General features: G+C 39.0%; 2 protein-coding genes across 2 annotated transcripts in view; one reads left to right on the top strand and one right to left on the bottom strand.

Moving 5' to 3' along the window:
* The window catches only part of DHX32 (DEAH-box helicase 32 (putative)), a 26,161-nt gene extending 21,448 nt beyond the window's left edge, over nucleotides 1-4,713 (top strand). Inside the window, exons 8-11 of the mRNA XM_056352537.1 lie at nucleotides 791-940; nucleotides 2,049-2,239; nucleotides 3,115-3,296; nucleotides 4,521-4,713. Of these exons, the coding sequence (XP_056208512.1) occupies nucleotides 791-940; nucleotides 2,049-2,239; nucleotides 3,115-3,296; nucleotides 4,521-4,713 (716 nt within the window). The remainder of the gene's footprint in view (nucleotides 1-790; nucleotides 941-2,048; nucleotides 2,240-3,114; nucleotides 3,297-4,520) is intronic.
* BCCIP (BRCA2 and CDKN1A interacting protein) lies at nucleotides 3,213-16,424 on the bottom strand. Its single transcript, XM_056352535.1, has 7 exons — nucleotides 16,287-16,424; nucleotides 13,022-13,096; nucleotides 12,268-12,348; nucleotides 11,055-11,147; nucleotides 10,332-10,519; nucleotides 8,880-9,057; nucleotides 3,213-5,342 (listed from the first exon to the last, which is right to left on the bottom strand). Exons 1-7 carry the CDS (start codon nucleotides 16,422-16,424, stop codon nucleotides 5,172-5,174), a joined length of 924 nt encoding a protein of 307 aa, XP_056208510.1. The 3' UTR covers nucleotides 3,213-5,171.

Raw genomic sequence — 16,424 nt, 5'->3', positions numbered from 1 at the left:
TTGGCTCCAGCAATATTTAGCTGTCCCACCCCTCTCTGGAGCAGCCTATGCTACTGGTTTTCTGGGATAACCCTAATACAGAACCAATGCTTGAAAGCTATCTGCTCAACAGCCGCCGTCTGGCACGGCATTGCTGTGCTCTGCCCAGAGGCAGTATCCTCAGGCTTAGAAATCGGTGAGGAGCTGAGGACAGCAAGCTGCGTTAGTAGTTGTCCTTATAGTACAACTTGGGTTTATGACTCAGCTGGCTTGATTTTTAACAGGGGGCCTAAACTTGTGATAAAATTGTTAAGTACATACAACAAATATAAACGATGGAGCAGAGGCACACACCAGTTTTTTTTAAAAAAGCTCAGCCATCTCGCAAGACACAATTATGTTGCACAGTACCACAACAGAAGTAAAACGCAGCGCAAGGCACAAATTTCAACATATAGAGGCAAATTAAGGCATTACAGCCACAGATTTGGTTTCTTTCTATACTAAAGAAACCATATGCTTGGGTTCTGGATAAATTGGATCATGCCATTATAAAGCATTTTTGGCATCAGTCTAGGAGAAAGTTTTTCATCTTCTTTTGTGTTTACAGCACATTAACTAAAGGAGAGACTGAAAGGACATCCACATAAATAAAACCTTAGCAAATGCAATAGATTCAGTCCTTCACCAGCAATCCAACACTGAAGATGAAAGGGAACTGAGGAAGGAAAACAACAAAAATACCAGTGGAGTTACTATTTGTGCCTGCATCTGCATGTCTTAATAACCCCTGGCTTGATTTTTTTCTAAGCTCCCAATTGCTTCTTACACGCACCTCCTGGAACAGAAGAGATTGCTCTTACTTGCTGGCGAAAATTCTCACACCCTGCAGGAGATCACTTTACACTTATCAATGTCTTCAACGCCTTCAAGGAAGTCAGTGCAAACTCCGCAAGCCAATGTAAGTGTACCCATACCAGACAAAATGAAGCACACTAAACAATCTGGAAAAAAAAAAAATTAAAAAAATTCTGAACAGTCATTACTAGCATTTATTTCATAAGCCCTTTTTGAATGATTCCTTCTAGATTTGCTAATTTGCAGGGAGAAACCAGAGACAGCAGCCATTGCAAATATTAGTTTTAGTTTATTAACCAATTAAAAATGACCTAGGATAGCACACCTCATCCAACAAGGGGACATAAGCGCCGTTAAAATTGTCATTGAAGGGACATTTACAAAAACGTAGTGATGGTGCCCCCTGTAAGAGCACTTCATCCAGGTTTAAGATGTGAAACAACATAAACTGTTGAGGAGGGACTCCACTCCCCCAGCAGCCTAACAATTCTGTTTTTCTCATAGCTGTCAACTAAAAGGGAAGTTTAAAGGAAAATACTGAAAGTAGCGAAGTTCACATTTACAGGAAACCAAATAAAAGCAAGAGGACTGCACTGCAAACAGAAGCTCTTCACAGCACTTTCCTGTGCTCAGAACACCTTGCTCAGGCTCATTTAGACTGAGTCCAGTATTTAAGAGAGTGGAGTGATAAATTCACACATACTGAGTAAAAACTTAGGACGGGACAGTGGGATTATTCCCCGTTCAGTCATGCTGAGTGCTAAAGCGAGGTCCAAGAAAACCTGTCCTTTACCAGCATACAGAATCGTTGTGTGATTGTAAACACTTGTGACTCCACTTCTACATCCTAGTCAAATCCAGAAATAAAGTCTGAAAATAGAGCTGCTACTCATTCTATTTGAAGCTATTACTTTTTACAGACCAAATAAGGGATTTCGAATATTTTTTATTCGGAAAGACAGGGTTAAAATTCTTTAAAACTAAGTAAGGATATCGAGTATTACCCACTCACTTTACAAGCAACATCAGTGAGCCTAAGCTGTCCACATGGCTCTTGCTATCAGAATTTTGGACAGCCTTGATGCAGCTACTCGTTCCAAAATGTTTTTAATCTATTGCACCAAAGAGCATTTTACAGAGCAGTGTATCTGTGGCTAGCACCTATCAGTAAGACTTTACTTTAAGCCAAAATACTGTTTTTTCCTCCACAGACTACAGTAATGAGAAATGGTGTCGTGATTATTTTCTAAGCTGTTCTGCACTGAGGATGGCACAAATTATCAGAGCTGAACTAGTAGAGATTATGAAGCGTATTGAACTTCCCATTTCAGAACCGGACTTTGGATCCAACGAAAATATACTAAGCATTAAGAAATCTCTCTTATCTGGTTACTTTATGCACGTAAGGAAAATTATTGTGGTTTCATCTTACTGCATTGCTGAGTTATACAGAATGCTTTCAGAGAACGCAAGTTAGGTAGTGAAATCTCTTGATCATCAGAAAGGACAAAAGCCATTTTTCCACAGTGTAACAAACACTTCTGCCAATTCCAATCTTCTCCCTGTGCTTCAGCTATCACAGCATGACGTTCATACACCTCACTGCAAGAGGAGAACTGTCAATATGCCTTTCACTCAAAGAGCTCTTTTTACCTCAAAACACTCTTTAACTTGTAATATTCTCTCAAGACGTTATTTCCTTTTTGAAGATGTTTTTATGAAAATACCCTGGAAACAAAAGAACTCACTTCTTGAATATGTTTAGGTATACCATAATACACAGCTTTCTCCATCTCAACCAAATGAGGTACTCTTAACTGTAACTGTAAACACAAACAAGAAAGATTAATTTATTCCCACTTGAAAACATGCCTTGCTTCATACCACTATGCTCCTCCTAAATACAAGAATGACCCCTCCAAACTGCCCTACTTCAAGTGCCATGCCACACACTGCATTTTAAACTCTTATAGTTCTTTAAAACTTGTTTTCACAGAGACCCTCCAAAGCCAAGTTCCGATACTTACCCTATAAGCCTGCCCTCATTTGTTGCAAACCGTTTCCTTTCAAATATACAGATCAACATTTTCTTCAAGCCTCATTTCATAGTATCCAGTCCCTAGCTTTCCCACAGAAATTTAGGCTCTCCCGTTGAAAGTATCTGAATGCAAATTTAACTTCTGGTTTTAATATAATAGGCAAACACTGATCTATGCATCTTGTACATTCAATTAAGTAATGGATAATTCTTTGCTTGCTTTTTTTTTTTTTTTTTAGATTGCTCGTGATGTAGATGGCTCAGGTAACTACTTAATGTTAACACACAGACAAGTGGCCCAGCTTCATCCTTTCTCATCATACTATAACACCAGAAGGATTCCTGAGTGGGTTTTATTCCATGAATTTAGTATATCAGAAAACAATTCCATCAGAGTCGTATCAGAGATATCACCCGATCTGTAAGTTAACAACAATGAAACTGTTTCATCACTCACACCTCTATCACAAAAGTATTAAGTCACAAAGAGGGTAAGGATATGTATGTACATTTGCAGCAATGCCTGGAGAAGGAAAAGATGACCAGAGTTGATTTTATCTCTGTCATAAAAAATAGCTGTCTTCTGGTTCTGTTGAGAATACATTCCAAACACAACTCACTCACTCTAGGCACAGATGTGGGTTTGAAAAAAAATAACCAGTAAAATAGGCATAAAAGGAAAGGTCAATCTTCATACCTAGTCAAGCAAGAGTTGGCATCACTGAAGGGGGAAGAAATTGTTGCTTTTCACACTTTTTATATAGTGAAAACACGTGGCATAGATTTTCTTTCTTGCCAGTATTCTTCTGTCACTGTGTTTAGCTTTGCTTAATTTTCATTGAGAACACTCACTGTGTTACAGCTCAGAATTATTAAAAAAGGGAAGAACTGTGATCTCACGCCCTTACTACTCTCTTCCTGCAAAACAAAACATCGAAAGTCAGGCTTTTGTAGTTCCTAATGTGTGCTGATCTGCTCAGGGACTGAAGTCAGTCTCAATGTCTGCCATGTAATTGTAACAAATTCATCCATTGAAAACACACCCTGTAAGTTGCTTAAGTTTCTTAAAAAGTAAAATATACGGGGGGGGGGCGGGTCGGTCAAGGAAGAATTAATGCAGCAGTGTACCCATACATTAAATTTAGCTGAAAATTTCTTTGTTCCCTGAAAACCTATTTTCCAGTACATCTTTTTCTTCAAATGTTTTATGTACCCTGCCAGCTAAATCATTCCAAGGCAACTGTTTATGGATTCAACAAAAGACTACAGTCTTCCTTCTGCAGCAATCTCTTTACACCAAGAGTATACATTTCACTGTCCTATCTTTTCTATTTCCAATCTTTATAAGAAAGCCTTTTTCATAATTCTATTGAACCTGAAGAATTGCTAATGCAATCGGTGGCATTGAGAATTGAACTACAATCCCCTGAATTACAGACCGAGTACCTTAAGCGCAAGACTACTGAAGGCACAAACTACTATGACATCTTGCAGAGAGTTTTGGTTTTCGGTTGAAATACCAACTTTGTAGCTGTATGCATCAGCATGTGGCTGATGTCTTCTGTACAAGCCTGGAAATAGCTATTCAAGCATTTCAAATTTCAATTAAAAAAATGATAATGTATTTGTCTTATTTTCTCACCAGATTCATGGAGCTGGTACCTCAGTATTATTTTAGCAATCTTCCACCTAGTGAAAGTAAGGATATTCTGCAGGAAGTGATCAAACACTTGTCACCTGTTTCAGCCATGAAGGAGGAACAGAAAACTAATGACGACAACAAAGAAAATGAAAAATCTCTCCAAACTCCCACTGAACACAGATGTATTATTCAGTGATTTTAGACTGAACTATCATAGAAATAAAAGCATTATATGCAATATACATCCTCATCTTAACCCATGTAATTATTTAGAACTTGCAACATAAACCTATTTAACAGAAGAAACTCAGAAAAAGCACTTTTCTTAACAAAAGGAGTTGCATGCATTATTTTGTAGCAAAACCACACAACCTAGTTTTGGTTAAAAACATACTGAGCAGATCTCCAAGTTTTCTTCGAACATCAGGTTTTTATTGACTGCTTAATGATGATACCAAAGTACAGAAAGATACAGTATTTAAAAATATTAATTTGATGGATATTTTTAGTTGTACCACCTATTTGTCTTGTAAGTGTAGAGAGGAATCATTTGAGCAGTACAAAATCATTAACTCAATAGCAGTCCTCTAAAAATATTGTGAAGTCATAGTTCTGCATGGCTGCTTGATAAAAAACCAGCATTTACAGGAACGTTCAGAGTGAGAGATAGTCTTTGAGTTTATCCATAATTGCATTAATTCCATCAGCTGGAACTATCATAACAGTCCGTAAAGGTTTCATTGGTACATCATCAAAGGACCATCTGCCACCCAAACAGGTGTCACTTTCCTCTTGCACGGAGTAGTTGAACTTCAGAAGGGCTTTCTAAACAACAGAAATAAAAGCATTAGGATTAAATTTTTTAATTAGTGTGAAGTAATACATCATCAAAACAAAGTAAAAATAATGACCCTATCATGCACATGCTTAATAAGAAGTTATTTTCTTCACTCTCAAAAGGTCCACCAAAAAAAACCCTACAAAAGAATCCACTATCAAGTATTTTAAACTATATGCTTTTCACATAATTTATATAATTCATATTAAATTCTAAAGTTATTGATATCATTATAGTTTGGTATCGGAAAAATGACCTAAGGGGGGGGGGGGGGGGGGGGGGCGGGAATCAACACCTCCTTTATAAGCTTACAGTGCCCCATTTTAGACTGTTTAAGAGAGCATCTCCACTCCGTATTATCACATTAAGGAATGCTGACCCTTAGAAGCTGTTGTGCCAGCTAGCGGGGACTCCTGACCAGTAACAGGAATATGGGGCTCTTAAGAGTCCTTCAACCCTGGAGCAAGAGCAAACCACTAGCTGTGTAATTTTGAGAATTAGCAGATCAGCCACAGCCCAGATAAAAGGAACAGCACGAGAGTGCAAGTAGCGCAGAGCCTGCAATAAAGACGATAGCTTCGTGTGGACAACATGTGGAAGGCCTGTAGCAAGATGCAGGCTCTGCTCTTTTCATGGCCTACTCTGAAACTGCTCAGTCCTAAAAATCAAGGTACCTGTAAGAATATGTAGTACAGTAATCCTCTCTTTCACCTTGCCAGTAGAAATTAAGTATTAAGGGGATAGGTAATAATATAAATCCTGAGCAGAATTTCAAAAAGCTTTTGGAAAATCCCTAGATGGCTGGAGCCACTGAAAGACAATATTAATAAAAGGATGCTTCTTCAAATATGTAGGTGTCCATAACATGTATTCTTTCTCTTCAGTGATATATACTGTATACATATAGAACTGTGCCTCTTTATTAGCCTTCCTAGACAAAATGCCAGACGGATAGAAAAACTTACCCAACAAACACTTCCAGTTCTCACACAAGTCAGATTACAAAGTATGAACTGAACTCCTAAATAGAAAAACTCATCTAACCTCTTCCCTTTGCAGGGAAAGTTAAGATCCAGTCTCCCTTTAGGTTTGCTATTTACTAACAGTATCTCAAGGCTGTAAATTTAATTTTGGAAGAACAATCACATTAATTGAGTGGCTTTGCTCAAGAACAAACAATTTAAGCAATGGAGGCTCTAAACCTTTGATCAATTCCAAGTCTGGTTATAACAGAGATTTTCTTCTGCTCCCTCAATAACATTTTAAGGAACAGAATAAAGCACAGGGAACTGACAAGTGCAAAAAGCTTCTCTCTATTTTATATGGCTCCAAGCCTCTGCCTCACCACATTTAATACTATTGTATAGCAATCTAATTAATGTTTCATGTGATCAAGAAGGAAATACACTCTAACACTAATTTAACACATATACATCATTAAGTACAGAGACTCACTTAATCTAATAGCCTCCCTAATGTTTTAAAAGAATTTATTAACAACACGAGAAAGGCTGTTGGAAAGAAAAGCATGTTCAGATCGAGTCTATCCACTTGAATTGACAATTCTTGCAATTTTGATAAAAGCAGAAAATTAGTCTTTAAGATGCCAATCAAAACAACAAAACAGAAATAAATACAAAATAGGCCTCTGAGAACGTAATGCCTGTGGACACGTGCGCATCACACACTTCTCCCCTTCAGTTTTTCAGTAAGGTTTTTACATGGACTTCATACTCAGCTGGTAAAGGTGCTGTGGCAGGAACACAAAAATCCCAAACATGTTACTGCATAGAGGCTACAACAGTATTCCCTATAGCTAACAATTAATTCACCCACTTACATTTTTCTTCTTCCCAAGAAATAAAATTACGGCCATATTATAGCCTCTAACAGAGAATGTCATGAATAATTACCTACAGAAACCTTTGCCATTAACCATATGACACATGTGCAAGTATTTTCTCCTGTAGGCACTGCCAGAAATAAAAAATAATGGTATCTTGAAAAAGCAATAATATTGTAGAATAATATTGTTAAAGCTTTGGGAAAAAAAATAAAGAACAATGAAAAAGTCTTTGCATTTCAAAGTATATTTTTAATCTAATTTCCTGCATCTTTCCCTCACCTGATTTGGCTTGGGACCTGCAGAATCGTGTAAACAGGTTGCCTTAGGAAAGAGGAAGTAATATTTTAATCTCAGTATTGTAGCATTTTTTTATTAATATACTTGTTCTGAGTAGAAGAGAGACAGGAAAGGGAAGTGATAGCTATTTGTTTGGATCTTCAGAAGTTTTTTATTCTTATTTCTTGAAAGTAACAGGTATCCAAAAGCAAACAGATAAATCAGCTTTCCATATAGTATCAGCAACAACACAAAGGCACAGCTTGGCATCTGTTAAGTTTCTTGGGAAGAGATCTCAAGCAATGCATTTCACTAGATTACCAAACCTAAATAAAGCCTCAACAGCTGTTTCTTTCTGACACAGGACTAACTATTAGGGGCAAGGAAAAGAGATCTGTGTATTTAAGTATTAACATGCATTGCAGATGCTGATCGAGACTCTAACAACAGAAGATTTTTTTTGAATATTTATTCATCTAAGTGCTTAAAGCTGTGACACATGATTAAGTTAGAGCACCCTTGCAAGTTACTACCTGTTGTTTGCACTGCCACTCTTGGGCACTTGTGACGTAAATCATGTTAGCTTGAATCTCACTGACAGACATTCAGGCTAACCTGCCCCTCCTGCAGTGCGCACACCCACAGTCACACTGCTCTGTTCAGCTGGCACAGCCATTTAGCAAGTCTTCCACATTTCTGATTATTCAGATTAAAGACGACAACTGCACTGCTGCCAAAACAAAAGAAACTTCTTTAAACTCAGGAGGCCTGGGACATGCTGCTAAATTCAATACCCAGATTTGTTACCATTTGTTTGTCCTAAAAATGTAGATATTCCATTCACGGGATTTCAACAAGTCTGACAATTACTACATTCAATTCAATCTCTTTGGCACTGCTACACGAGTAAAGAGATGAAGTTTGTTAATTCTTTGAGGCCAAGACACTAGCCTCAAGACAAAGCAACACCTGATCTTTCCCCTAAAGTCTCTCATTATTGCAGGTATTCTCTGAATTTTTTTCCATTATCCTCATAGCACTGGAGACCCTATCAGGTAGTAACGCTGCTACAGGCAGTCTATGCCGCAAAGTCTTATAGCCAGGTTAATTGTGACCCGACACAAATAACATAATAGTCAATTCATGCCAATACAGAGTATTAGTTTAATAATGTGGACTTATGGATGGCACACCTCTCCATAACTCTGTAAGTACAAAAAGTGTAGTGTTCAACACACAAAAATAGGTTGCTTGCCCACCCCTCAAAACTAGTCTAAAAAAAGCAGGATTCAATATAAAGATACGTGACCATATCTTTTCAAAAGCCTTCCCTGAATTTAAGGTGAAATACCTTTTTTGCCGATAAGAAAAATAATATTATAAATTAAATTTCATATGGTACCTCATAAAAGAATTCTTCCTCTGCATTTGCAAACATTAATTCCTCCTTTTGCTGATTTCTTCCTTCCTTCCTCTTAGAATTACTCTTCGTGGCTTCTGTAAAGGTCTTGCTGACAAGGAGGTAGTAGTGGCACTTTCCACAAGGTTTGTTTGTTCTCTCTGCCTCTGTCAACTCTTTCCTAAAGATAAATAGATGTTTATACACAGAATTTAAAAATATGTTTACATACACAATTTAAACCCTCAACAAGCAAACCTTACAATGCATTACTACAGAAAGGATATTGAGATTGGAGCCTATTTTTTAACAGTTGCCTCAGAAAACAGATTTTGCATATGCATTCCTAGTATTTAAACACACTATTGGCACTTCAAAACAATAAAAAGATGGATGTCTTTCCACACTTCACAATATAACCCTTTTTCCCAGAATCTTGTTCATGGTAGGGTCTGTGAAATGATTCTAAGTGCAGCTCTGCTGGAAACACATCAGACTATCACCTCTATGAAGAACAATAGCTGAAGAGCCAGAAAATACTCTTGCCCACCCTTGTGTTAAACTTGTCACTGCAACACTCCAAAATCATTAAGAGAAAGAGACTGAGATCTGAATTTGAGTTGTGACAAGTGCTATACTAGTGGTAAACCTCAAAGCTAAGTCTTCAAGCACCTCATTCCTTTCTCTAAAAACCTTCCTGACCATCCCTATCAACACATTTATTTTTACAACAAAGCAGTAATTTCTTGAAGCTCTGTTTTATTGCTGTCATGGCTCATTTAAACAGTCAACTTAATTTAACTTCTAATCCCACCTCACAGGAGAAAAAAGAAGAAAAAAAATAAAATTAACAATCTTCATTTGATCACTGGAGTTCCTTAAAAATTGTAATTTTCTGGCTGTCAGCATGGCACTAAAACAATATAATGCTGTATCTCAGTGGATTCCTTTACTTACTGCCCCCCAGCCTATGATATAAACCCATTAACTGGTAGACTACCCAGCATCTAACCTGCTTTAGTCATTTACTTGAAACTAATCAAAACACTGCATATTGTTTTCTTGTGCCAGAACTCATCCACCTTGTAAGCCTGTCCCTCGGTCTGAATCTTCCCTTCCAGAGCCAGACATTAACACACGAGCAGAAACATCCAAGCTGCTCATCATCAGCATGCTATAAAAACTTCTCATTTTAAATTTTTCCCAGATCAGTAGGAAATACTCTGCAATATAGATAAACTATAACATACACACAGCTATTTCTGCAGTAGAACAGCATACATTCTTAGATTACTTCCTCTATCTTACCGAGTTTGAAAAGCTTAAAGATATAAAAATATTTTTAAATTAACTGAAGACCTTATGTGAGATGAAAATATTTTTTTCTGGGGAAAAAAAAAAATGAAGCAAAAGTACTATTCAACATCATGTCAAAAAAACCCCAAAGAAACTTACTGAAGCTGCTGGTGCATGGGCAGAGCAATCTGCGGTGGTACATTAATGAATCTTTCACTTAGTATAAGACCCACAGGCTTAGTACTGTCATTTAGAAGCTTATTCAGTTGTTCAACTACATGCTGTTCGCAGCTCTTCTCACACCGACTCAGAATCAGCTCTTTGATTTGTTCAGCAGACTGTGTACCCTAGAATCAAAAGGTGTATTTTCTTTACATTATAAAACAATTATTTACACAGAAAACCTCGAATGTGTACTTCAAGGGAATATTCTACAGGCCTACTGGCAATTTCTGTAACCAGTCTCTAAAGCACTATACAATTTCTCTGAAATTATTTACCAACCCTGAAGCTGAGGGCAAACAAAGGTTTGTAACTGATAGGAATGCAGCTAGGAGCTGCAACACCAACACACTCAACAGCAAAACTCAAAAGCTGTGAGAGATGAAAATCAAGAAATGTAAGAGGATGGCAGCTCAGTCACCCTGGAAATACTATTTGACCTAATTTTAACTCTCTATGCCATTCTTTGCTTTATGTTTGACCTCCAGCAAGTTACACAGGACTAGATCCAAAAGCAAGCTAAGTGATGTGCAGCCTTTATGACCATAGTCCTCCACGGTGAAATTCAAAATCCTGATCCAGCTGTCTAGGCTTGTAACAAAAGGCAGGAAAGCAGGACACAGTCTCACTACTGTCTAGACATTAATGAGGAATACTAACCTTTCTTTCTGTTAAGTTTAAGCAGCTTATAAAACCAAAGACTTCATCATCATCTTCGTCATCATCACTACTGTCTTCTTGGACTTCTGCTTGCTATTTAATGAAAGAAAAAGCAACAACTCATACTGACATTCTATTTCTGCTCTGCAGCAAAAAAATGGGAGTTTTTTTCTTTCCAGAAGATGCTTGGTAGATGACAACCATCCAGGTAATCTGTACAAACACAAAACCTACAAATTCTGGTTATGGTTATGAAAGTGCTGCATCCCTGAATGTCTCTGTGTACTTAAAGCCAGCTATATAGAGAGCCAGGTTATCTGCCTTCTACAGTAGGGTCTTCTGAAAGGCACTAAAATTTGCTAGCTTACATTTAATAAGCAGCATCTCAGTACAAGGGATGGAAATATCTTAAGCAAAACCCAATTTTCTTCGGTTTCTAACATAGGGAAGTAAACCTGCAAAGTCTTGAAAAGCACACAGCAATAGAGCTTTGACAGAGAGCGAAACAAAAAGCTCAACAAAACTCCAGAACGAAAAAATTGGGAAAGAACAGGGGGTCATGCAATTGTAACATAAGGATCATATTAAACATGGGAAGAAAAACTGTTGGCACAGGACAAAAAGGGAATGTACAGCAAAGGTACCATGTAACATGGTAAACAGCACAACTGTGTGACGGGAGCAGTTTGAAAGCAAGGTGGCCGTGATGTTGTGAGCACCATACAGTACTGAACAACTTCCTAGCCAGGAGCAATTCAGGAGCCTCTGCAGAGCGCTCCATTGCCACAGCAGAACTTGTTTAGGACTCATTTTGGGATCCTTTCCTATGCACAAAGAACTCTGCACAAAAAGAAACTGCATGCAGGACGTTTTTGGTCTGACGTTGGGAAATCACAAGGTCATGTTTCTTATGAAGATGGTAACAAATTTCTCCATAGCATTTTCAGCATTACTACTCTACTACTAAAAATTCAGAGAGACAAGTGAAAAGCCTTCCATACATAAAAAGAAATCAACCAAAATAAGAAATCAAATTCCTTGTTTGCTTGAAAGTAGACATGGAAACTTTCAGCTCCCCTAGAAGAATCCTCCTCAAAGCAAAAAAGGAAGCAAGCATACAAATTACAAAAACAGGATCCCCTTCTGAAAGCCTGTTATGTCTTCTCAACAGAAAAAAGTATTGTACTTCATTCAAAAATGTAAACTGTCTTACCTTGATAACACTTCCAATATGATTCTGTTGTATTAATATATCAGTTAATTCAGCAGTGTTAACAGGAGCTTTTAGAAACAACTGGAAAATAGGAAACAGGTATTAAGAAGTTTTAGACCTGATGACATATCATGGGCCACTTAGGAAATAAAGTCAGTAATTTCTCCAAGTTGTTATGCAATACTCTCTTCCACTGTTAATTTCCATTTAGTGACTTTAACTTTCTTCAATACAATAATGTAAAGACTAAAAATCAGCTTCTTGAAGCACTTGTTCCTTGACCCTCCACAAGCTGCTATTTTGCATACCTGATATCCTTTTGAGTTTGGTATGATCTGAATGCTTGCTGAGCATAGACTTACTACAGAAACAGCCAAAAGAAGACTGGCGGCTGCCACATTGAACACACACATCATTCGTTCGTCTGTTTTTTTAAGGGCTAAATTTTACCAAAAAAAAAAAACCCTCCAGGAAGCTGACTAACATTGTCAGCCCAGGTTTTCTGGGCAGCAGCTAACACAATGGAGATGGAAAAATTATACATACTGTGGAAAAACAGTCCTACAGTTCACTGGGTAAAGTTCTTGAAACCATGGTTTAGGAGACACATATTCACTGTGGCTGTAATTACTTAATATTCATGAGCTGAAGCACAGCAAACTAAGAATCAATACAGATAATGTGCACTGATGACTGTATAACTCTAGATATTATCAATGGACATATCAACCAAGATAATAAGAAGTCAAAGTACCTGTTGTAGTAATTTCTTTATCCCGTTACAGTCATTGTCTGATATGGAATGTGCTTCAAATTCAATATTCACTTCCTATGAAGAAGTAAAATGGAGAATATCAAACACACCTGGCAAGAAGCTATATCAAAAGAAGGCTAAACAATATAAAACTTCAAGACAAGTAATGGTCAACATCAGAAATAGAACTTATTTCCATCTCTCGGTAACCTCAGCAATTGTTATCGTTCCTTCTGTAATCTTTAGACAGCATCTGCGAAAGTAACTTTATAAAACTAACTTACAAATTGTGTTGTGATCAAACCTATAATGCTTTGTTCCTGCAATCTGGTTCACACAATTACGTTCACCGTAACCACATAGACTCTTACTCTAGAAAGGCATGATCCAGGCAGTTAAACTCTTAAAACTGCACTACTGCCGTGCAATGCCTTGGCTAAAGATGAAGATTGCTGCAGACTTTTAAATAATTACATCCAAAACAATGCTCTGCTATTTCTTCAAATCCTAATGGTATCATTAACCCCACTCTGGAAGCCTGCTCAGTAGGCGCACAATGAGACCCACTCACAGCAAAAGCAGAATGTGACCTCCTGCTTCTCCTTTCAGAACAAAGGCTGCGCACCTAGCAAACGGTTTTACTGGTATTCCATATTAACAGTACTGCCTGCCAAGGTTGCCTTGCCTGCTCAAGATCATCCAAACATACTTTGCCTTTTAACTGTCAGTTTGAATTCCACCTTCTGAACAATCTAAACAACTGAGCCTTATTTTTGTCACCAATGAAGACTCATAACTCTCTCCTATCCTATACTGAGGTCATGGTCCTTACGGTCCACTGGGAGAACAGTGTTAAAGGCCTGTTTACAATGTTGAAAACAGATATATAACCACTTTGTAGGGTAATAAAAATCAGGAGACATGCTCAGATACTTTTCTATGGTCTAGTAAAGCAAGGAAGCTCTACAGAGGTAACTGAGAGCACATAATTTACTTGAGAAGCTATCAATATAAGAAAACAGATTTTATCTTTGGTGTATACAGCATTCACTCCTGGCATCCAGGAACTTTCTGACTGCTTTAAAATTCAAGGATCTCACTGAATGATTAAGCCAGTAAATTCTAAACAAAACACAGTTTACAGTGGTTCTGAATACTGTGCAAACCACAGCCATAAAATTGATATAAACCACAGAAGCGCTAGATGTTCTAACACTGGTCTTGCTTCATAGCTTTCCCACTACCCAAAGTAACAGCCTAGTATGACAGTTTACAAACCCTCCATCTTTCATCTATTAAAAAAAAAAAAAAGCAAATGGAGACTCATCATATATTCATATATTTTGGTGTGTCCTGTCTGGATGCTCTGTGCTTATTCTCTTCCCCCTGGACTGCATCCAAAGCAAAGCAAGACTATGCAGAACAAGCTGTACTGTGCAATACTCTGCTACGTATGACACAGCAGTAAGCAAAGCTCCTTCTCAGCAACCAGGTGCCACTTAGCCATCATGCTGCTGTTCTCAGACTGACAGAACTACCACATGCCCCTTCCTATAAAGAAGACATCTGCCTGAAGGAAGAGATTTTCCATTTCCACCTGAAGTGGCAAGAGACAAAGGGAAAGACTAATATGGCAAAAATAAAAATGCCAAGAATTGCAGAGAAACAAATGCCCTTTAAGTACATAAGTTCTTTTAAGTGTGTACTGAATTTTTGTAACTGTACAATTCTTTAATAGGAACAAGGCACACCTTGACATCTTTTACAAGAATTGAGAGATACTCAATGTACCTTTCTATGAAGACTTCCAAACTGAAATAGATGTAATAGTGATATATCATCCTCAAAAGCTGGAACACTAAAGTAAGCATTACATTGCAAATTTTATCCAGCACACAAACAATTGCAAATAAAATGCAGTACCACACACCAGTGCAGGAAACGGAAACCATCCTCAAAAGCCCTGCCACTGAAGACTCAAGTCTTCACCCACAAGCACCACAACAAAACCACTGTCCTTTCTACATTATGCAGGAATGCCATCCACTTTTAAAAAAGAAAAGGAAAAAAAAGGATTATTACCATTAGCTTTAATTTCATAGCTTCTAGACACTAGTGTAACATCTATCAGTTTACAAACACTGATTAGTACACGTAGTAGCAGTGCTAGCCAAGAACTTTACAAACATACGTTAGCTCCAACTAAGTCAGTCACTTAATGTGGCACACATTTCTAGCAAATGATAAATGTGCTTTTCCATCATGACTAAGAAGACAATTAAGCCTGCAGTTTTTATCACATGGTATCCTTTTAAAAGAGGTAGGGTTTGGGTTTTTTATTTGCTAATTTGCTAACTAAAGCCTCATCTAAGAAAAAGGAAGATAATAAACTCAAAGCAAAAACGTAGTCAAGACAATCGAGTTAAAATATTTAGTTTGAAATATACTGGGTTAAAACAGACAGGTCTGTTCTCTGACTCTTCTAAGCCCTGTGGAAACGACAGATTGCCTTATCATCCGTCCCTAAGAGTTCAAACTCGGTGTGTATCTCCCTCCTTCCTGCAAAGGGGGCTCCTGCTCCCCCCTCAGTGCTGTGTTTCACGGCTCAATAAAGCATTTTCACCCATGTCTAGGCCCAGAAAGGCGTGCGGGGGGAAAGACAGTGTGTGCGCTCGGAAAAGCAATTAAAATGTTATTTCCGTGGGGCCTAGTGTTTTTTCTACTCCCCCCCCCCCAAAAAAAAAAATAAAAAATTATAACAAATCATCTGTGCCAAAGCACTATTTCAAGCGGCTGCCTCCAGGCCCACAAAAACCCCGCACGCCGGGGCCAAGCCTGCACAACTGACTGCGGCCTCGGGGACCTCTGCATTTTAAAAAAACAAACAAACAAACAAAAAAAACCAAAACCAGAAAGAAAACAAACAAAAATCAGACTCTCCACAAAAATTACAGAATTGCCCTCACACGGCCGCTCGCCGACAGACACCACGGCGCCCCCCGCGCTGTAACCCAGGACCACGAACCCGCGCCCAGCGCCGGGCCGCAGCCCCGGGTGCCCCGCAGGGGCTGTGCAGGGGGCACCCCCCCAACCAGCTTCCAGCCGCAGCTCCGGCTGTCGCTGCCTGTCGCGGTACGACTTGTCCGAGAGCGGAGCCAGAGAGGAGGGGGCGGCCGCGGAGGCGGGCAGGGGGCGGCCGCGTCGGAGCGGCACCCAGCGGGCGGGGGGGCGCGGGCCGCCTGAAGGCCGCGAGGGTCCCGCTCACCTCACCGAGCTCCTCCGAGCCCGACTCCGAGTCCGACTCGCCCGACTCCGGCTCCGAGCCGCTCTCCCCGGCGGGGGCCGGGGCCTGGGGCTGGGGCTGGGGCTGGGCCCGGGCCCGCCGCTTGGCCGGCGTGGCCAT

The sequence above is a fragment of the Falco biarmicus genome, chromosome 9 (genome assembly GCF_023638135.1).
Source record: "Falco biarmicus isolate bFalBia1 chromosome 9, bFalBia1.pri, whole genome shotgun sequence".
NCBI classification, from domain to species: domain Eukaryota; kingdom Metazoa; phylum Chordata; class Aves; order Falconiformes; family Falconidae; genus Falco; species Falco biarmicus.
The sequence above is the reverse complement of the archived record's forward strand: the minus strand, read 5'-3'. Positions and strand labels throughout refer to the sequence as shown.